The sequence below is a fragment of the Otolemur garnettii genome, unplaced genomic scaffold (assembly GCF_000181295.1).
Source record: "Otolemur garnettii isolate 467f Iridium unplaced genomic scaffold, OtoGar3 scaffold00091, whole genome shotgun sequence".
Taxonomy (NCBI): Eukaryota; Metazoa; Chordata; class Mammalia; order Primates; family Galagidae; genus Otolemur; species Otolemur garnettii.
In genome coordinates, this window is record NW_003852486.1 from 3,708,699 (window position 1) to 3,731,235 (window position 22,537).

At 48.6% G+C, this 22,537-nt stretch overlaps 1 protein-coding gene across 1 annotated transcript in view; it reads left to right on the forward strand.

Annotated features, from left to right (window-relative positions):
- IQGAP3 (IQ motif containing GTPase activating protein 3) overlaps window positions 1-22,537 on the forward strand; it is a 46,096-nt gene that overhangs the window by 980 nt on the left and 22,579 nt on the right. The window contains exons 2-16 of the mRNA XM_003795251.3: window positions 1,847-1,934; window positions 6,145-6,301; window positions 7,360-7,437; window positions 9,293-9,369; window positions 11,010-11,077; window positions 11,168-11,281; window positions 11,454-11,632; window positions 12,500-12,578; window positions 13,126-13,289; window positions 13,792-13,879; window positions 16,546-16,709; window positions 19,040-19,197; window positions 20,639-20,760; window positions 20,861-21,024; window positions 22,169-22,259. Of these exons, the coding sequence (XP_003795299.1) occupies window positions 1,847-1,934; window positions 6,145-6,301; window positions 7,360-7,437; window positions 9,293-9,369; window positions 11,010-11,077; window positions 11,168-11,281; window positions 11,454-11,632; window positions 12,500-12,578; window positions 13,126-13,289; window positions 13,792-13,879; window positions 16,546-16,709; window positions 19,040-19,197; window positions 20,639-20,760; window positions 20,861-21,024; window positions 22,169-22,259 (1,791 nt within the window). The remainder of the gene's footprint in view (window positions 1-1,846; window positions 1,935-6,144; window positions 6,302-7,359; window positions 7,438-9,292; window positions 9,370-11,009; window positions 11,078-11,167; window positions 11,282-11,453; window positions 11,633-12,499; window positions 12,579-13,125; window positions 13,290-13,791; window positions 13,880-16,545; window positions 16,710-19,039; window positions 19,198-20,638; window positions 20,761-20,860; window positions 21,025-22,168; window positions 22,260-22,537) is intronic.

Here is a 22,537-nt window from a genome sequence, read left to right on the forward strand (position 1 = left end):
CACCCCAGGTAATTATGAGGCAGATAGTCCTTGGGGCACTACTTTCAAAAAAACGCTGCTTTAGAGAAAGAAAACGGTTGGAAGAATGGGAGGGCAGAGAGATTTCCCTCTAATTTTCTGAATGAAAGGCAAAATTGACTCTTCTTCCTCTTTCTTCCTCCCTCATTCCTCCCTAGTAGGATTCTAAAAGCAAAGTCCGCATCCACTCTTCTGGAATTAAAGGAATGCTGGTTCCAAACCTGAGTAGGGCAGGACAGGGAGATTTTTTTTTTTTTTTTTGAGGCAGTGTGTGTGGACAAAGTCCCTCCCATCTCACAGTCTCAGTTCATAGCTCTGAAGTGATGTCATTTCACTTACTGGTTTATTTTCCATGCTTAACAACCAACGTTTGTTCCTTGTACACCCCACTGGAGGAACTGATTACTTTCCTTCAGTTGGCCAGTGCTTTGAAATCTTTACTTGGAGTGTGTGTGTGATTTAACTTGCTTAACTGCTAGTTCAAATAAGCCCTGCCTTCTCCCAAGTCATGCTGCATTATATAAGGAAATAAGACAAAGACTGGGAATGACATTAAGTGCTGAGTCAAAGACAGACAGACTGAGCTCTTTTTTCAAGTTTTCTGGATTTATTTTCTTGGTGTGTGTGTAGCTTTCTCTGATCCTGTTTGCTTTTTGTATTGTCTTCCCTAAGAGAGAGAAGGGACAAAGTGACGCTGTGGCTAAGGCAAAGTATGAATGCCGTCTCATTCATTTAAGGGATTCTCTATTCTTGAGTTTGGAGGTCAGAATATTGTCTACATTTTATTTAGTTTGAAGGTTATTTTCCTTCTCAGATGACCTATACCAGAAAGGATAGTAAAAGTACTTTTGTGATCTTTTAAAATCCTCATTGTCTTTCCACTTAATCCCAAATGAGTGGTGTTCCCCTCCATTGGACTGCCTTTTCCTCTTTCTGCCTGTTTATCCCTTAAGACGTAGTTCATAGGTAGAATCCTTTGCTTCCTTTGCTTCTTCCATAGATTTTATTCATGGGCTGTAATATACTTATCACATTAGAATGTAGTTAGTTACTTATGATTTTCACTTCTAATTATAATCTCTGGGGCTGAGCATGGTGGCTTATGCCTGTAATACTAGCAGTCTGGGAGGCCGAGGTGGGTGGATTGCTGAGATCACAGGTTTGAGACCAGCCTGAGCAAGAGCTAGACCCTGTCTCTTAAAAATAGCTGGGCATTGTGGCAGGTGCCTATAGTCCCAGTTACATGGGAAGCTGAGACAAGAGAATTGCTTGAGCCCAAGAGTTTGAGGTTGCTGTGAGCTGTGATGCCAGGGCACTCTACTTAGGGCAACAAGTGAGACTCTGTCTTAAAAAAAAAAAAGTCTCTTTATTTCTTAAGAGTAGGGGTCCACTAGCCCAGTGCCTGATATAAAGGAGGTATTAAATGAATGAATGGCTGTTGAATGATGATTCCTAGTTGGTTCTGTACCTAGCCTCTGACAGAGTACCCAGCAAAGATGATACAGGTCCAGTTCTTGAAGAACTAAGTCTAATTAGGGATAAGATAAGAAGCTAAGTTTCCAGCCAAGGAGGGCTCTGGACATTCTAGCTGGGTGGCATGGAGGGAAGGGCCATGAGTATATTTGAAGAAGAAGAGAATGGGGAGATGGCTGCAGAGGAAAGAGAAGGAGTACTTCCGGTATAGGAGCTGCCTGTTTAAGGATGTCCTGAGAAGAGGAAGAGGGACACATGGGAGATGCTGCAGGTTGCCTAAGGAAGTTTGTTAAGAAGAGGCTTCAAAGACCCCCTAATGCTCCCTTCATTGCCTTTATCTCCCTTCACCCCTAAGATGAACGTCTCACAGCTGAAGAGATGGATGAGCAGAGGCGGCAGAATGTTGCCTATCAGTACCTATGCCGGCTGGAGGAAGCCAAGCGGTAAGCAGAGTCAAGAAGGACTCTTCTGGTCTCTCTTTTCCACCCTTACCCATCCTTCCCACCCTAGATATCTGTTGCCAAAGCAAATGCAATACGACAGGGTCCATTCTGTGGGAAAGGGGTGAATTGAAATAACTGTGGTTTTTATTTCTGAAGCAAATTCTAATCAAATCTTTTACTCCCCTGCATACTTCACTACATGTCTCTAAAATATATGTACCTCCACTTACATAACCACAATGCCATGATAATACCCAACTAAATTATTTGTAAATCCTTGTAAGATCAATACCCACGCCATTTTCAAATTTTCTTTCTTTCTTTCCTTTTTTTTTTGAGATAGATTCTCACTGTCACCCAGGCTGTGGCATCAACCTAGCTCACAGCAACCTGAAACTCCTGGGTTCAAGCAATCCTCCTGCCCCAGGTCCCCAGGTAGCTGGGATTATTATTTCTATTTTTTTTAATTTTTTTTGTAGTTTTTGGCCAGGGCTGGGTTTGAACCCACCACCTCCAGCATATGGGGCTGGTGCCCTATTCCTTTGAGCCATAGGCGCTGCCCCTCAAATTTTCTTTTTTTTTTTTTTTTGAGACAGGAGCCTCAAGCTGTCCCCCTGGGTAGAGTACCATGACATCTCAGCTCACAGCAACCTCCAACTCCTGGGCTCAAGCGAGTCTCCTGCTTCCGCCTCCCAAGTAGCTGGGACCACAGGCGCCTGCCACAACACCCAGCTGCAGCCGTCATTGTTGTTTGGCGGGCCCGGGCTGGATTCGAACCCGCCACCTTGGGTGTACATGGCTGGCGCCTTGGCCACTTGAGCCACAGGCCCCGCCCTCAAATTTTCTTGATTGTCTAAAAATAGCTTCTTATAGCTAGAGGGGGATAGACAGAATAAAACAAAACTGTTTTTACAATTAGCTTATTTAAATAAGACTTAAAAACTTTCACTTATTATATTTGCTTATATGTCTTTCAAGTCTTCTTTAATGCAGAGCAGCCAATATCCCTTTCCCAATGTTTTTTTTGTTTGTGGGTTTTTTATTTTGAGCTGAGGTCCTGCTCTGTTGCATTGGCTAGAGTGCAGTGATGGATCCTCTGCCTCAGCCTCTCAAGTAGCTGAGACAACAGGCACGCACTATCACATCCTGCTAATTTAAAGAAAAAGTTTTGTTTGTTAACAGATATCACTCTGTTAACCCTTGCTGGTCTTTTTTTTTTTTTTTTTTTGGAGACAGAGTCTCACTTTGTTGCCCTTGGTAGAATGCTGTGGCATCACAACTCACAGCAACCTCAAACTCTTGGGCTCAAGTGACTCTCTTGGCTCAGCCTCCCAAGCAGCTGGGACTACAGGTGCCTGCTACAACTCCCAGCTATATTTAGAGGCGGGGGTCTTGCTCTTGCTCAGGTTGGTCTCAAACTGGTGAGATCAAGCAATCCACCTGCCTCTGCCTCCCAGAGTGCTAGGATTATAGGCATGAGCCACTGTGCCCTGCCTCATTGTTATTTATGTTTTGAGAGACAAGGTCTCACCCTGTCACCTTGGCTGCAGTGCAGTGGGATGATCATAACTCCCTGTAACCTCAAATTTCTAGGCTCAAGTGATCTTCCTGTCTCAGCATCCAAAGTGGGTAGGACTACAGGCATGTATTGACCACACCCAGCCAATTAAAAAAAATTTTTTTTTGAGATAGAGTCTCACTAAGTCGCCCTGGGTAGAGTGCTGTGGCATCACAGCTTCCAGCAACCTCAAGCTCTGGGGCTTAAGCAATTCTCTTGTCTCAGCCTCCAAGCAGCTGGAACTACAGGCGCCTGCCACAACGCCCAGCTATTTTTTGGTGGTAGTTGTCATTGTTGTTTGGCAGGCCCAGGTTAGATTCAAACCCGCCAGCTCCCATGTATGTGGCTGGCGCCCTAGCCACTGAGCTACAGGCACTGAGCCAAAGCCTGGCTATTTTTTAGAGATGGAGTCTCAATCTAGCTCAGGCTGGTCTCAAACTTGTGAGCTCAGGCAATCCACCTGCCTTGATCTTCCAAGTGCTGAGATTATAGGGGCAAACCACTGCACCCGACCTTTTCTTTTTTTCTTTCTTTCTTTTTTTTTTTTTTTTGAGACAGAGTCTCAAGCTGTTGCCCTGGGTAGAGTGCTATGGCGTCATAGCTCACAGCAACCTCTAACTCAAACTCAAGTAATCTTTTTTGCCTCAGTTTTTCTATTTTCTTTAGTAGAGACGGGATCTCGGTTTTGCTCAAGCTGGTCTCAAACTTGTGAGCTGAAGCTATCCACCTGCCTCGGCCTCCTGGAGTGCTAGGATTACAGATGTGAGGCACCATGCCAGGCCTAATTTTTAAATTTTGTTAATGACAGGGTCTCTATATGTCGCCCAGGCTGATCTTGAACTCCTGGCTTCAAGCAGTCCTCTCATCTCAGCCTCCTGAAATACTGGGATTGCAGGTGTGAGCCACTGCACCTGGCCTTGGCAGAATATTTTTAATGTTCTCAGAAGAAGTCAGTAGAATAGGGCAGTCAGGGAAAATCAGGCGTTTATGGGAAGGAAGGTATGAAGTGTGACTGGCTCTTTCTCTAGAAACAGATTCTTTCCTGTTAGACTTCAGCATGTAGGGAAGTTGGAGAGCCCACGTGAGGAGTCCTTGATCCCCTCATACAACTATCAGCTATTGGCTTGGCGCCCGTTGGTCAGTAGTTAGGGAACCGGCCACATACTCTGGGGCTGGTGGGTTCAAACCTGGCCTGGGCCAACTATGCAACAATGATAACTACAACAAAAAAATAGCTGGGCGTTATGGCAGGCGCCTGTAGTCCCAGCTACTTGGGAGGCTGAGGCAAGAGAATCACTTAAGCCCAAGAGTTTGAAGTTGCTATGAGCTGTGACACCAGGGCTCTATACCAAGGGTAACATAGTGAGACTCTATCTCAAAACAAACAAACATACTATCAGCTGTAATAATGCTTACATTTATAAATTTCTTTTTTTTTTGAGACAGAGCCTCAAGCTATCCCCCTGGGTAGAGTACCCTGGCATCACAGCTCACAACAACCTCCAACTCCTGGGCTCAAGCGAGTCTCCTGCCTCAGCCTCCCAAGTAGCTGGGACCACAGGCGCCTGCCACAGCGCCTGGCTATTTTTTGGTTGCAGCCATCATTGTTGTTTGGCGGGCCCAGGCTGGATTCAAACCCGCCACCTTAGGTGTATGTGGCTGGCGCCTTAGCCACTTGAGTCACAGGTGCCGAGCCCATTCATAAGTTTCTTTACCCTCACTAGCTCATTTGATCCTGGCTACTGCCACTGCCCATTGAAGCAGAAAGTACAGGTAGTGTTATCTTTTTTTTTTTTTTTTTTTTTGAGACAGAGCCTAACTTTATCACCCTTGGTAGAGTGCTGTGGCATCACAGCTCACAGCAACCTCTGACTCTTGGGCTTAAGCGATTTTCTTGCCTCAGCCTGCCAAGTAGCTGGGACTACAGGCAACCAGCACAATACCCAGAGACTAGGTCTCACTCTGGCTCAGGCTGGTCTCGAACTCATGAGCTCAGGCAATCCACCTGCCTCAGCCTCGCAAGTGCTGGGATTATAGGTGTGAGCCACCGCGCCTAACATCATTTTGAAGATTATGCAACTGAGGTTTAGCTAGATGAAGCCGGGGAGAAGTTGTGGAAAGTAGGCCTTCTGGTTCCAAGGTCTGTGACCTTTCTCTCCCTTTGTGCCTCTACTCTTCCGTCAACCTGGAGGTTCCATACCATCCTTATCATCATCAAAGCCAAGTTATGAGCTGTATAGATCATTTTGGGCAGACATGACCTTTCTGTACCTGGGTTTTCAGAGAACAATGCAAAGTGAGGGAGGTGAACAGATTCAATTTGGTTTAACAGTCAAATATGTAAACTGAGTGAGAAGTTATGTAACAGAGAGAATGTATTTAAGCCTTGCTAAAGATACCAGGTTAAGGATCTGTCAGGAAAGATCTTCTGGGGTACGTAGGGCTGAGGATTGACTGGTCCAGGTGTTTGGGGCAGCTTGAGAAAAGGCAGGAACAGCCAGGCAACAGGGAGAGAAGGGAGTTGGGGTAAGTCAGGAACAGGAAGCAAGGGAGGGTCGGGGCCACTTAAGGAGAGAGAAGGAGGGAAGGTGCAGCACTTAGAATAAACTGCTGCAGACTGCCAGAGTGAGTGAAAGGTGCTCTCATTTGTAGCTGGATGGAGGCCTGCCTGAAGGAGGAGCTTCCTTCCCCAGTGGAGCTGGAGGAAAGCCTCCGGAACGGAGTGCTGCTAGCGAAGCTGGGCCACTGTTTTGCACCCTCCGTGGTTCCCTTGAAGAAGATCTATGACATGGAGCAGCTGCGGTACCAGGTGGGGAATAGTGGACTCCAGCTTCTACCTTCTTCCTCTCAAACTACCCATTCTCAAAGCTGTGAGGGTAGGGTGACCCTCAGGCTCAGGCAATCCACCTGCCTCAGCCTCCTTGCCACAGGGTAATTTATTGTCCAAACCTGGGCACTTTTAAGGATGAAAGGAGGTGTTATTGTGCAGGGACACAGTCTTTTTTTTTTTTTTAAAACTTTATTTATTTTTATTTTTTTTATTCTTGCATTTTGGCCGGGGCTGGGTTTGAACTCACCACCCTCAGTATATGGGGCTGACACCCTACTCACTGAGCCACAGGCACCACCCAGGGACACAGTCTTCATCAGTGTCTCCCAGTCAGGTGGGTGTGTACTGTCCTTACAGCAGGGGCACCTGCTACTAGTTGTTAAGATGCCCTGAGAAGAGAGCTGCACACGGTCCCTACTTAGGGCAGCATGGGCTTTGCCACTCTGCAGGTCCTTCCTGGGTGTGTTGCTCCTTCTCTGTGCCCTCACCAGCCTGACCGTGCTCTCCCCATCGTGGATCTAGACTCCCCTGTTTTCTTTATTTCTTTTTTTTTTTTGGATACAGAATCTCACTATGTTGCCCTTGGTTAAATGCTGTGGCATCACAGTTCACAGCAACCTCTAACTCTCTTGGGCCTAAGAGATTCTCTTGCCTCAGCCTCCTAAGTAGCTGGGACTACAGGCACCCACCACAACACCCGGTTATTTTTTTGTTGGAGTTTGGTTGGGCACGGGTTTGAACCTGCCACCCTCAGTATATGGGGCCGGCACCCTACTCACTGAACCATAGGCACCACCCTAGACTACCCTTTTCTAGGAAGCCTTGCTGGATTGTTAATTCCCTCCTTATGCTGCCCTTCCCAAATGTCCAACCGGATCATCCATTTCTGGTGATTTCTATCTATGTTGTCTACTCTGGAGGGGATGGGAAAGCCACAAGTGGAGTCTCCCCACCCCTCCCTCTTGAAACTTTAAGCTGTAGTCTGGGCTCTCCAAGAACTGTGGAAATAGATTTTCTTTTTTTTCGTTCCCTTTCAGGCAACTGGCTTGCATTTCCGTCACACAGACAACATCAACTTTTGGCTATCTGCAATAGCCCACATCGGTCTGCCTTCGGTAACACTGGGCTTTGAGCTTGGCATTCATCTTTACTCTTTACCTGTACTCTCAACCCCATACTCTGTCTGCCCAGACCCTTTAGCCCTCATCTTCGTGTGTCTTCTAAACTAACTTAATCTAAGAGAAGAGTTTCTTGGGGCAGTTTATCTTTGAATCAGGTTATTTTTTTCTCTATTTCTACTTCCGTATGGATAAAAGGAGGTGAAACCTCCCTGGCCTGAGTAGTAGGATTCCCATTATATGGCAGAAGCTAAGACTCAGCCGCAGACACACAGTAATGCAGGAGATGGGGCTTATATCAGCCAGCCCTGTCTTCCCACCAGAATTTCCCACCAGTGTGAAGCTAGGGTGTGCCCATCCATAAGTGGTAGACTTTGGGTGAGCTGCCTGGGTCCAAGACCCCAGCTGGACACACAACATGAGCCCTTCTTCCTATTGAATCTCAGTTGATTTTCTTTTTCTTTTTTTGAGACAGATTCTCACTTTGTTGCCCTCAGTAGAGTGTCGTGGTATCACAGCTCACAGCAATCTCAAACTCTTGGGCTCAAGCAATTGTCTTGCCTCAGCCTCCCAAGTGGCTGGGACTACAGGCTTCTGCTATAACACCTGGCTATTTTTAGAGACAAGGTTTCAAATCTGTGAGCTCAGGCAATCCACCTGCCTCTCAAATGCTGTGATTACAGGTGTGAGCCACCACCACCTAGCCGAATCTCAGTTATTTTTCATCTGTAAAATGGGGACAGTGATCCCTGCCCTGTCCTCCTTGTGATATGGGTCTGTAGGAATTCCCTTTGTAAATTGTAAAGAACTACACAAATTAAGGCTTGATAGAGTTCCACAATGTATGGTTTCTCTCTGGTTTGTTTTTCCTCCCTGTAGAAGAGAGACTGTAAGACAGGAAATAGCAGTGAAGAAAGATGCGTTGGTGGAAGGCAGGAACAACAGAAGGCATGTGTCCTCAGTAAGACTAGAGCAGTTAAGTCTCTAGATTTGGTCCTTTACTATGAACCTAAATGTAACCAAGCTGTGTTGAGCTTAGGCCTCATTATAGTTGCTACATGGCAAGGGAAGCCATGCTTGGGGAAACTAGTTCTTAGAGGGGTCCCTATTGATCAAAGTCCTCTGGCCTAATCCTAGCCCTCCAGGAAGCTGAGGCAGGTGGCTTGCCTGAACTCACGGGTTTAAGACCAGCCTGAACAAGAGTGTGACCCCCATCTCTAAAAATAGCCAGGCGTTGTGGCAGGCACCTATAGTCTCAGCTACTCAGGAGGCTGAGGCAAGAGAATCAATTGAGCCCAAGAGTTTGAGTTTGCTGTGAGCTATGATGTTATAGCACTCTATAGACGGCGACAGAATGAGACTCTATCTCAAAAACAAAGGCCTCTGGCCTGGGATCAGCATAACACACCCTGACACCTTTGTGGTCCTTCACAACATATGCCTCATTGGGCCTCCATGGGAGTGTGACCAGCTCTGCGGTCTCCTACATTTCTGGTGAGAGTTTAAGGTAAGGGATGCAGGTTCACTGTGTCTGTAAGATGGGTGGAGGCTTTTTTTTCCTGGAGGATGTGGCTGACATCTTCTACCCTTGATAGCCCCATCTGCTGCTCAGTTAATCCAGGGCATCCTGCGACTGTGTGTCTGTGGGTGTGTCTTGGCTTAGTATATGTCTCCAGTACCTCTCTTTTACATGGGACTGACTGGAAATACCTGGGGAGACTGACCAAGAAGCCCTGGGCAGAAGGGAGTACACACTTCAGCTAGCACAGGAATACCTTGTCTGTGGCCCGCTCTCTCCATCTTTGGTGCTGCTTAAAGGTCCTCAATGGCAGTAACTGTTGGTTCCCTCTAGACCTTCTTCCCAGAGACCACAGACATCTATGACAAGAAGAACATGCCCCGGGTGGTCTACTGCATCCATGCTCTCAGGTGAGAAACCACAAGTTTTACTCTGTAGTTTCCTTTACTTAGATGTAAATATCAGTAGCAGCAAAAAACAAAGCAGGAAAGATGGAGAGTAGACTACAGAGAACACTTCTCAGGAGAATGAGGCTTTATTTATTTATTTATTTATTGAGACAAATTCTTGCTCCATTGTCTGGGCTAGAGTGCCAAGCCATGGCCTCAGCCTAGCTCATAGCAACCTTAAACTCCTGGGCTCAAATGATCCTGCCTCAGCCTCCTAAGTAGCTGAGACTACAGGTGCCTGCCCTGCTATTTTTTATTTTATTATTATTTTTTTGGAGACAGAGTCTCACTACATTGCCCTTGGTAGAGTGCTGTGGAGTCACAGCTCACAGCAACCTCAAACTCTTGGGCTTAAGAGATTCTTTTGCCTCAGCCTCCTGAAGTAGCTGGGACTATAGGCGCCTGCCACAACGCCTGGCTATTTTTTTCTTGTTGCAGTTGTCATTATTTAGCTGGCCCAGGCCGGTTTCGAACCTGCTAGCCTTAGTGTATGTGGCTGGCACTGTAACCACTGTGCTACAGGTACCGAGCCATCCAAATTCTTTTTTTCTTTTTTTTGAGACAGTTTCACTTTGTTGCCCTCGGTGGAATGCCATGGTGTCACAGCTCACAGCAACTTCAAATTCTTGGGCTTAAGTGATTCTCTTGCCTCAGCCTCTCAAGTAGCTGGGACTATAGGTACCCTCTACAGCGCCTGTCTTTTTTTGTTATAGTTGTCATTGTTGTTTGGCAGACCTGGGCTGGATTTGAACCCACCAGCTCTGGTGTATGTGGCTGGTGCCCTAGCTACTGAGCTACAGGTACTGAGCCTGCCCTGCTATTTTTTTTTTTACTTTTAGTAGAGACAGGGTCTCACTCTTGCTCAGGCTGGTCTCTAACTTCTGAGCTCAAGGGATCCTCCCACCTTGGCCTCCCAGAGTGCTGGGATTACAGGTGTAAGCCACCATGCCTGGTCAAGAGTGAAGTTTTAGACTTATGTAATTGTGTTTGGGTTTATGAATATGTGTGTGGGCACATGTATTTGTGCCGTGTAGGTGAAGGGAAGGGACAGGCAGAGTAGCAGAGGAGGGAAGGTTATAGGGTAGGACCTTCAGCTTGTGACTGGGGTAGATAGAAATCAGAATAGGACCCATGGAGAATGCTACATGTAAGCCACTTAATGTGAATGGTGAAGGCTATGTGGTTCTTCTCACAGCCAGGATAGCAATCAGTTGCTAAATCATAGGAAGTACCTGACCAGTTCCTTGTGTCCACTATGTCATGTTCTACTAACTTGACTTCACTTCCCATGTCCTTTTGTTCCTCTGTGCCTTAGCTCAGCAGGTCTTAGCCTGCTGAGCTCACCTATCCTCCTTCATCCAGTAACCTGTTATTGCAGTGTGTCCCCCTCTGGGAAGCCTCCTCAATCCTCCCAGACCCCCACAGCACTTTATTTATCATATGTACTTTCCTGGAGCTGATGTGGATGACGTTTCTTCCTGTGGATTGGGGGTGGTGTGAGGGCAGATACTTCTCCCCAGATCCCCCACAGTATCTCTCACAAACCTGCTGTGGGCAGTGTTGAAATGCATATTGCCTTCTAATACCTTCCATGTTCCTAGTCTCTTCCTCTTCCGGCTGGGATTGGCCCCTCAGATACATAATCTGTATGGGAAAGTGGAATTCACAGGTAAGTACAGCTCTTTCCCTAGCCACCACAGTCCAGGCAGGGGCTTAGAGGTTCTGGGCTTGATGAAGGGCCCCTGTGATATCATTACAGCTGAGGAACTCAGCAACATGGCCTCTGAACTGGCAAAGTATGGCCTTCAGCTGCCTGCCTTCAGCAAAATTGGGGGCATCCTGGCCAATGAGCTCTCAGTGGATGAGGCTGCAGGTAGGTACTGGGCTCTGCCGCATCTCAGAGTCCTCAAATGGATTCTAGCCACTTCTCCTGGCAGGGCCAGTGAACTACCTGGCACCCAAGGATAGAGAAGGGGGTGATGTCAGAGTGGCCTGCAACTATCTGTGCTCTGGTCTCCTGATCTTGTTTGCATTCCTCCTTCCAGTCCATGCAGCTGTTCTTGCCATCAATGAGGCTGTGGAGCGAGGGGTGGTTGAAGACACTCTGGCTGCCTTACAGAATCCCAGTGCTCTTCTAGAGAATCTTCGAGAACCTTTGGCAGCCATCTACCAGGAACTGCTGGCCCAGGCCAAGATGGAAAAGGCTGCCAGTGCCAGGAACCATGTAAGGAGGAGTCTTGAGGTGCAGGGGCTGAACAATTTAGTGGCCTGGAGAGTTTCAAACAGAAGCAGGACTTCTATCTGTCCTGTCTCTAGGTTCCAAAGTTGCTTCTTGGAGAAACTAACTTGTCAGTGATTTTAGAGAAATAGGAGAAGATCAGGAGAATAATGAGAATTCAGAAGAGAATATTGGCATAGAGGATTCTGGGCATGGGTCTGATGGGAGGCCTGAGAGGGCTGTGGAATGTAGAACATAGTGAGGTTGGACTGGAGAGTCCAAAGGTTGGTTGGCTTAACTGTGTCAATGCCAGGGTTTTAGACCCAACAAACTTCCCCAGAGTCCTGAGCAGCCTGACCTTTTTGGCTTTGGGAAGATACCCAGAAAAAGAAATAGGTATAGGGGCACTGCCTGTGGCACAGTGGGTAGGGCACTGGCCCCATACACCGAGGGTGGAGGGTTCGAACCTGGCCCTGGCCAAACTGCAACAAAATAATAGCCAGGTGTTGTGACAGACGCCTGTAGTCCCAGCTACTCGGGAGGCTGAGGCAAGAGAATCGCTTGAGCCCATCCTGGCAGGTTTGAATCCAGCCCAGGCCTGCCAAACAACAATAACAACTACAACCAAAATATAAACAGGTGCTGTGGAGGGTGCCTGTAGTCCCAGCTACTTGAGAGGCTGAGGCTTGAGTTGGAGGTTGCTGTGAGCTGTGATGCCATGGCACTCTACTGAGGGCGATAACGTGAGACTCTGTCTCTAAAAAAAAAAAAAAAGAAAGAAAGAAAAAGAAATAGGTATATCCAGGGAGGGAGTAGTAGCAGGAGAGGATTTAATAGGTTTTCTCAGTTTCCCTCTCAATGTAGTTTTTGCAGGATGACAGAGAAAACCAGGACATCTATGACCACTACCTAACTCAGGCTGAAATCCAGGGCAACATCAATCATGTCAACAGTAAGAGACACAGGCCAGGAAGGGATTGAGGGGTCCTGGGTAAGCCCCTGAAGTGGGAAGGTGGGGAATGGCTTCTTTCAGGCCAGAAAGCTCTATGGCCTCACTTGGGCCAACTCTTGCCTCATGGAAAAATCAGAGTACAGAGTAGGTGCTCTGTTTTTTGGCACTTTGGAAGAAAAGTGGTCCCTGTCAGGAAGGCTTCTGTTTGAATGGAGGACCATGGGGAGGCAGAGGCAGAGGGCAGGCCTTGCAGCTCTTGGTGCCAGGGCGGTTGGACTGGAGTCCTCTAAGAAGGGGTGTGGAAATTACAGGTTAAGGGCAATCAGGGCAGGAGGGGCTGTGTGAAGGCTCAGGATGGGTAGACATTTGCCTGTTCGGGTGAGGATATCCTCAGGCTCTGAGGTGGTGGAGTGAGGATCCTGTGAAGACCAGGTTGAAGAATTCAGGATGAATCAAATGAGCCCAGAGACCCATGGGGCAAGGAGCGGTCACTCAGGGATGGGGAAGGGTGAGAGGCTGCCCAGTATGGAGTCTTGGTCTTTTTCAGTACATGGGGCTCTAGAAGTTGTTGATGATGCCCTGGAAAGACAGAACCCGGAGGCCTTGCTTAAGGCCCTTCAAGATCCTGCCCTGGCCCTGCAAGGGGTGAGGAGAGACTTTGCTGACTGGTACCTGGACCAGCTGAGCTCAGACAGAGAGCAGAAAGCACAGGTCAGGCTTTGACTCTTACCTGCCACCTCCACCAGACTACAAGATGGGAGAGGGTCTCTTACTCAGACAGTACTGCTGTTGTCAGTTCTTTGTATTCAGTAAGTGCTAATTACATGTTTAAATGGTTAAATCACCCCAAAACTTAGAGGACTAGACTGATCAGCTCCTACCCTCTAAAAGCCCCTCAGATTGACGGGGACAGACCCAGGGACATTCTCTTAGGCTCCCCCATCACTGGATTAGGGCCTCAGCTTACCAAATTTTTGTTTTCAATGCTGTTAACACTGTTCATCTTTGTGTTGTCCGTGTTGTTCTTTCAGATGCTTGAGGGGTAAGAAAGGTTGAAGAAGGGTTAATAGGGGTGGGTGGACCAGGCTACTCTGCCTTAAAGGGAGAGAGGATTGAGGGTAGGTGACTGGGTGGATCTGGAAGTTCATGATGGCAGCTCTTAAGGCGTGTTCATACCCTGGGAACTCTCTTCTGCTTCTCCTCCCTCTTTCAGGAGCTGGGCCTGGTGGAACTTCTGGAAAAGGAGGAGGTCCAGGCTGGTGTGGCTGCAGCCAATATGAAGGGTGATCAGGAACAAGCCAGTAAGTCATCTCCAGGCCTGAGGCCTATTCTTGGTGTACCACTAGCTCTCAGAACAGCCCATCCCTGTGCTGGCTTCTGTGTTGGGCAGGGCAAAATGCTGCTCCATCTCCCAGCACAGCACAGGGCTTCACCCCATTCCTGCTGCCAGGAGGGGCATTGCAGATAGGTTCATTGAAGCAGACAGTCTCCTCTTAGACAGTTCAACCTGCTTGAATTCCCTGGGCTTTTGAAATGTTGTAGTATCCCAGGTGAGAGAGAAACTACTATTCTAACTCAGTTCCCTTTATGAACATTGTATACTAATATAATTCTTTTCCTTTTTCTTTCTTTTTGAGACAGAGTTTCACTATGTCACCCTCAGTAGAGTGCTATGGCATCATAGCTCACAACCTCTCAAACTCTTAGGCTCAAGCGATTCTCTTGCCTCAGCCTCCCTTGTAGTTGGGATAGCAGGCACCCGCCACAACTCCTGGCTAATTTTTTTTTCTTCTTCATCTTCTTTTTTTTTTAGAGATAGTCTTTCACTTCGTCGCCCTTGATAGAGTGTTGTAGCGTCACAGCTCATAGCAACCTCTAGCTCCTGGGCTTAGGCAATTCTCTTGCCTCAGCCGCCCAGCTAGCTTTGACTACAGATGCCTGCCACAATGCCTGGCTATTTTTTGATTGCAGTTGAGCCGGGGCTGGGTTCGAACCCGCCACCCTCTGTATATGGGACCAGCGCCCTACTCTGAGCTATAAGTGCCACCCACCACTAATATAATTCTTTATTAAAAGAATGTGTAGGCTCGGCGCCTGTGGCTCAGGTAGCTAAGGTGCCAGCCACATACACATAAGGTGGCGGGTTCAAATCCAGCCAGGGCCTGCCAAACAACAATGATGGCTGCAACCAAAAAATAGCCAGGTGTTGTGGCAGGCGCCTGTGGTCCCAGCTACTTGGGAGGCGAAGGCAGGAGACTCACTTGCGCCCAGGAGTTGGAGGTTGCTGTGAGGTGTGATGCCATGGCACTCTACCCAGGGGGACAGCTTGAGGCTCTGTCTCAAAAATAAAATAAAATAAAATAAAGAGGAATGTGTATAGGCTTGGTGCCTGTGGCTCAAGCTGCTAAGACGCCAGCCACATAAACCCATCATCAGGCCTCTGGGTCCCCTTTCTTCCTCTTTTTTTTTTTTGAGATGGAGTTTCACTATGTTGCCCTCAGTAGAGTGCTATGGTATCATAGCTCACAGCAACTTCCAACTCTTGGGCTTAAGCGATTCTCTTGCCTCAGCCTCCCAAGTAGCTAGGACTACAGGTGCCCACCACAAAGCCCAGCTATTTTATTTTATTTTATTTTTTGAGACCGAGTCTCACTATGTCACCCTCAGTAGAGTGCTATGATGTCACAGCAACAAACTCTTGGGCTTAAGCAATTCTCTTGCCTTACCCTCCCAAGTAGCTGGGACTACAGGCACCTGCCACAATGCCAAGTTATGTTTTGGTTGTAGTTGTCATTATTATTTGGTGGGCCGGGGCTGGATTCAAATCCGCCAGCTCTGGTGTATGTGGCTGGCGCTCTAGCCACTGAACTACAGATGCCGAACCCCAGCTATTTGTTTTTGTTGTTGTCATTGTTGTTTAGCTGGCCCAGGCCGGTTCGAACCCACCAGCCTCAGTGAATGTGGCTGGTGGGTGAGCTATGGGTGCCGAGCCCTTTCTTCCTCTTTTCACCTGTTGGAAGCAGGTGAAAGCATCTTGCAGAGCTGACTTGAAGGCTTCCTCTTCTGAGATGTCCTCTTGCTCTCTCCTAGCCATCTTTCTGGCACAGTGTTTGCCACAGTGTTCAGCAAGGATGGAGTCTCCTACAGGTGCCCACCACAATGCCCAGCTATTTTATTTATTTTATTTGGCAGCAAGGCATGGTGGTGTTCTGGTGTACTTGTTCCTCTCCAGGAGGTTGGGCACGCCTTGACGCCAGTGTCTATATCTGCTTGACATTTTATAAGCCCCGGGTTTGTAAACTCATTGTGTTGATATATGCAGCCCTTTTTAGCTGATTCTTACTCCCACTCTGCAACCCAAACGGCCCCACCTTGGAGTTGGTTCCTCTGTGCTGTAGTCAAGGCTTGGTCCCTGGAGCCCCCCGACTTACCTCATCTTAGTTATGCTCCATTAGCCCCTGTCAATCTTGTGCTCACTACCTTAGGAGCTCACCTCTGCCACAGCAGTCACTCTGTGTTACATGCCAAGCTACTCAACTTCTAGACCTGACAAATTACTTCTTATAGAGCCTCTTCTTAAAGTAACCCAGCCTCTTTTCCTCCTAAACAATTAGAAATGTATTTTGAACCTAGCAGAATGGTTTTTGAGAGCAGTAACAAGGCCATTTCCCCTCAGAGATCCCCAGCAGAACCTACTTAGATGGGAGAGCAGAGGTGACAGCAAACGCCTAGCCCAGGGGTCCTCAAACTTTTTATACAGGGGGCCAGTTCACTGTCCCTCAGACTGCTGGAGGGCTGGACTGAGGGCCCTGGGACGGACAAGTCAGCCACTCAGCAGGACAGGCAGCGGCGGCAAAAACACCCGGCGGGCCAGATAAATGTCCTAGCGGGTTGCATGTGGTCCACGGGCCGTAGTTTGAGGACGCCTGCCCTAGCCCATGCAGCCCATTGCTTTCCTCCCCTGCAGTGCTCCAGGCTGTGCGGAGGATCAACAAAGCCATCCAGAGGGGAGTGGCAGCTGACACAGTGCGGGAGTTGCTGTGCCCTGAAGCCCGGCTGCCTCCGGTGTACCCATTTGCTTCAGCGGTATACCAGCAGGAGCTGGCAGTGCTCCAGCGGCAGCAGCAAGGGGTGAGCCCCAGAGTGTGTGTATCCAGCTTTGGGGATCCTGAGCAGCTAGAGGGATTGGGACAGGCAGTCTGGGGCACCTGGAGATGCTGGCTGGCAAGAGATTAGGAAGGGGAAGGGGTGACCATTCTTGCTATACTAGCATATCATCATAGCCCATAGCCTTACACACACATTTAATCCTTAAAAAAACCCTATGAGGGGCTCGGCGCCTGTGGCTCAAGCAGCTAAGGCGCCAGCCACATACACCTAAGGTGGCGGGTTTGAATCCCGAGCCCAGACCCGCCAAACAACGATGGCTGCAACCAAAAAAATGGCCAGGTGTTGTGGCGGGCGCCTGTAGTCCCAGCTACTTGGGAGGCTGAGGCAGGAGACTCGCTTGAGCCCAGGAGTTGGAGGTTGCTGTGAGCTGTGATGCCATGGCACTCTACCCAGGGGGATAGCTTGAGGCTCTGTCTCAAAACAAAAAAAAACCCTATGTGGAAAGTCTTAATATTTCTATTTTAGAGATGAGGAAACTGAGGTGCAGAAGTCAAGTCATTTACCCAGCGCTGCTATGACAGGTAGTGCTGGGAGTGGCTGCAAAGCTGGGTATTCCCAAAGCTTACTCCATGCTTTTAACCACTGTGCTGTCCCATTTCACCCCAGTCCTTGCAGCTTCCGTGACAATGAGGTACGGATCCTCACTTGGGTACTTGGCAGTCTGTTGGAGGAGTTAGAATACACCTGAGAGTCTAGACAGAGATGCAGGAAGAGAAGAGCAGGTGATGTAGGTGGGATAAGTCTTCAGAGCCTGGAACCACAGAGTGGAGCTAGGGTGAGTCCAGGAAGGCTTCCAGGAAGAAAGTCAATAGAGAATCCCAGCACAGCAGGCACAGGCTGCACATAGGGACGGCCCTCAGGGAGGACACAGTTCCAATGTGAGTAAAAATAGCAGGAGGAGGTGCGAAGTAGGTACTGAGGGATGAGGCATGGGACTGATGCCGAGGACTTCAGAGGACTTCGGAGCCAGACTGCCTGAGTTCAAATCTGGCTTTGTTAGTTCTTAGCTCTGTGACACCAGACAAGTTATTTACCTTCCTTGCCCCGCAATTTCTTCATATACAAATAGGAACAATATATATTTACCTCATAGGGCTATTGTTAAGGATTAAATGAGTTAACACATATACCTAGAGAAGAGCCTGGAAATAACTTTAGCTGTTACCCTTGTTGATGTTACTTTTACAGCATTCTGTTTTCAGAAGACAGGAGGGGACAGCATGAGCAGGTAGCTGAAAAGAGGAGGAGACCTGGGCATGGCAATAGGGCCAGGACCTCTCGGTGTGCAGGGTAGTGTGGCAGTGACTGCTTCATCTTCTGTGCATACCCAGGGTCTAGTGTGTTTTTGTTTTGTTTTGTGTGGTTTTTTTTTTTTTTTGAGACAGAGTCTCACTGTTGCTCTGGCATCATCACTCATAGCAACCTCAAGTCTTGGTCTCAAGCAATCCTCTTGTCTCAGCATCCTGAGCAGCTGGGACTATAGGCACTTGCCACAGTGGCCAGTTAGCTTTTCTATTTTTAGTAGAGATGGAGATCTCGCTCTTGCTAAGGCTGGTCTCGAACTCCTGAGCTTGGGTGATCTGTCCACTGGGATTACAGGGTCAACCACTATGCCCAGCCCTAGTGCAATTCTTGATGTACAATAGGGATCCAACAGGAGCTGGAAGAGTTCCCTGGTTAAATGTGGCTCTGAAATCAGGTACCTAGGTTCAGCTTACACTGTTGCTTCTGTGCTTGTGAGAGTTTTTTTTTTTTCTTTTTTTTTGAGACAAAGTCTCAAGCTATCACCCTGGGTAGAATGCCGTGGTGTCACAGCTCACAGCAATCTCAAACTCCTGGGCTTAAGTGATTCTCTTGCCTCAACCTCCCAAGTAGCTGGGACTAAAGGCGCCCGCCACAACACCCAGCTATTTTTTTGTTGTTGTTGCAGTTGTCATTGTTGTTTTAGCTGGCCTGGGTTGGGTTCAAACTCTCCCGCCTCGGTGTATGTGACTCATGCCCTACCCATTGAGCTATGGGCACCGCTGAAGTGAGATATTAATATTAATAGTTCCTATGGTGTTATTATTGATTTGCTATGAAAATTAAATGACAGTATTTGAAGTCCTTATAATTGAGCACATAGTAAACGGTCTTGAATGTTAAGTATGATTGATTGTGAATGAATCAGACCACTGGGGTTTTGGGATGAAGACTCTGGGGATATTTGAGAACCTTGGGGGCAGAATGGTGGGCAAGCCCTCAGGCCCTTCACCTGCCCACTTGCAAATTGGTCCTTACCCCTGTTGTAGGAGCTTGGCCAGGAGGAGCTCTTTGTGGCTGTGGAGATGCTGTCAGCTGTGGTCCTGATTAACCGGGCCCTAGAGGCCAGGGATGCCAATGGCTTCTGGAGCAACCTGGTAAACCCTGCCACAGGCCTGGCAGAGGTGGAAGGAGAAAATGCGCAGCGGTGAGAAAGGTTTAGCCATGTATTTGTAGTGAAGTATGGGGGAGTGTAGCCAGGCCTCAAGTTCTGCTTGAACAAGCCTTGTGCATAATGCCCCGCTCTTGGGTCCAGGTGCACCCACTGGGTCCATTCACAGTTCCTTGCCTGTGTTTTTTCCTGGAAGTGTATGGGTTCCTAGCCATTCCCATTTCTTTCATTGACTCATTCTTTCATAGCAAATGTTTGAGGTGTTACCATATTCTACCCATGGGTAGAACTACCCATGTTCTAGGTGCTAGAAAATAGCAGTGAACAAAACGATTTCTGCTCTCCTCAAACTTACATGCTAGTAGAGGGAGACAGATGATTGGAAGAGAAGAGCTATAGAGAAAATAAAGCGAGGCCTAGGGGATAAAGCATAGAGACAGAGAGGGGTGGTTTTTCTGTTTCACATAATGTGGTGCTAGAGGGCCTCTCTGCTAAGGGGGTCATTTAGTGAGAGACCTGAAGGGTATAAGTGGTTGCCATGAGGCTTCCTGGGGCAGACGCCCTGAAAAAGAAATGTCCTTGGTGTGTTTGGAGAATACCAGGAAGCCAGTGTAGTGGAGTGGGGTGAGGAAGGGAAGGGAGTGGAAAATAGAGATGGAGCAGCAGAGGCCAGGCAGTTTGGCCTCTGGCTTTTACTCTAAGTGAGGAAGGAAGCCACAGGAGGGTTGTAGCCAGCAGGGAGATGATCTGACCTACTTTAGCAATCATTCTGGCTGCCGTGCTGAGAACTGGCCATGGGGGTGCATGGGGAAAATCAGGGAGCCCTGTTAGCAAGTGGAGCAATCCAGACAAGAGACAATGGGGCCTGGCCTAGAATGGTAACAGTGGAGGTAAGGGAAGGATTTAGACTTTGGTACAGTCTGACAGCAGGACAGACAGGATCTGGGCATGTGGTAGATATGCAGTATGAGAGAGAATGGAGGCAGGTATGGCTCCAGGATTTTTGGCAAGATACGAGAGACCATGGGGCATGCAGACAGAGCAGGGGAGTCAGAAGTTCAAATAGGAGCTGTCAGCTTTGAGATGCTTATTAGATATTCATGTGGAAGTCCAGAGGAGGCTGGGGTAAATGAATGGTTGGAGGTGTACTTTTAGGAGTCATTAGCGTAGGGTGTTTAAAGCCCTGAGATTAAGTAAGATCACCTCAGATGTGAGTATGGAGAGATAAGAGGTATAAAGACAAGATTGGTTCTCCCTGCTTTCCCCTCCTTGCACACCTGTAGTCCATTCCCAGCACAGAAGCCTGAATGGTTGTTAAAGGTGCCAGCAGAGGAGTGTGAGAAAGAATAACCTATGAGGTAGGAGGAGAACTGAGAATATGGCATCCTGGAGGCCAAGTGAGAAAGATAGTTCAAATGCTTCCTGTCTTCTGGCCGATGACTCACGTTGCTCGCCTCACCCCTCTCCCTGCTGCCAGTTACTTTGATGCCCTAGTGAAACTGCAACAGGTGCGTGGAGTGGACAAGGCCTTCCTGAGCTGGAATGACCTGCAGGCCACTGTGAGCCAGATCAATGCACAGGTCCAGGAAGAGACCGACCGTGAGTGCATTTGGGGACTGGGGGAAATGCCCAACTCAAGCAGCTTGGTCTCTTAGCCAAAAGTCTGGGATCCCCACCCATCTGGATCCTTCTTTCTCAGAGGTTCTCGCAGTCAGCCTCATCAATGAGGCTCTGGATCAAGGCAGCCCTGAGAAAACTCTCACCGCTCTCCTGCTTCCTGCGGCTGGCCTGAATGATGTCCGCCTCCCTGTTGCCCAACGGTACCATCTCCTCCTTGTGGCAGCCAAAAGACAGAAGGCCCAGGTGAGGTCAGAGCTGGCTGGGTTGGTCATGAAAGCAGGAAGAGCATCCATGTGTACACCATGGCAGAGCTCCGGTCTGATGAATAGCAGCTTCCAGGAGTGGAGAGGGATAGGGAGGGGTTCAGATCTGATGGGAAAAGATGGCTCCCATTGCCAGGTCACAGGGCAGAGTGTGAGAAGAGCACAGGCCCAGGAACCAGAGAACCTGGACTAGGTTTCCTACTGTGACACTCAGTAACTACCTGACCTTCCACAGATCCCTTGAAGTCTCTGAGGTCCATTTATTCATCTATAAAGTACTGCAAACCCAAGTCCTACCCACTTCCCAGAATGAGGGTGAAAATCGAATGAAGTGACGAGTAGGGCAGGATTTTGAACCTGAACTGCCCTGAGGATGTGGCTGTAGAGAGTGGTTGGGAGCTCAGGCTCCTGGGCCAGACTACCAAGTCTGCCTGCTGGCAGCCTGACTTGCACGTGATTCTTCCCTCTCTGTGCCTCCATTTCCTCAAACTTGTGACGAGAACAAGCTTATCTCATGGTTATGGGGCTTAACTGAGATAACATGACAGTAGTCTGGCTGACATTTCTTGAGTCCTTACTCTGTGCCAAGCAACATTATAAGTGCTTTACAGGTATTAATTCACAGGAAGTACTTTAGAGTAATGCTTGCCTGTAGTCAGGGCTCAGTGCAATGTCAGTTTGCAAAGTCTATTGTTAATGAGGGGAGTGGAAGTGGGTAGAGTCAGGGGTTGGATGAGGCAAGGATGGGAACAAGTCTGTATCAGTCTGACATGCAGCAGCTGCCGCCTTCCTTGACCTGTGGTCTCAGGTAATTTTCCCACTGTCTTATTGGGTCGAGGAGTGTGGAGCAAGAATAGGAAGGAGAAGGTGAAGGACAAGCTCGGGATGGGCTGGAGAAGGTTGTGAAATGAGGCACAGGGGAATGGGGAGTGGGGTAAGGCAGGACAGCCTCCAATGTGTGCTGTCCCTGGACATGGCTATTGGGAGGGTGGTGTGTGCTGAGTTCTTGATGGGGAGCCACAGGCCTGCACAGGGCAGGAAGAAGGGCTTGGAGATAGCTGCCCTATCACTCCCAGTGTCTCCTGGGAACCTCGAGAGACCAGCCTGGGGTCTCCAACTGCTAGGTTACAGGGGATCCTGGAGCTGTGCTATGGCTGGAGGAGATCCACCAAGGAGTGGTCAGAGCCAACCAGGATACAGACACAGCTCAGAGAAGTAAGTGGGCTGGGTGGGAGGTACCAGGAGGGGAGGGAAAGGGATGTGGGACTAGCGCAGCCTGGCCAATCAGGTGGCCTCCCTGGATACCTCCCTCTCCCTCCAACCTCTGTGAGGAGGAGGCCAGAGTCAGAACACAGGACAGTTAGCTGGTCAAGAAAGTCTCAGGAGGCTCGGCGCCTATAGCTCACCCGGCTAAGGCGCCAGCCACATACACCTAAGGTGGCGGGTTCGAATCCCCAGCCCGGACCCGCCAAACAACAATGACGGCTGCAACC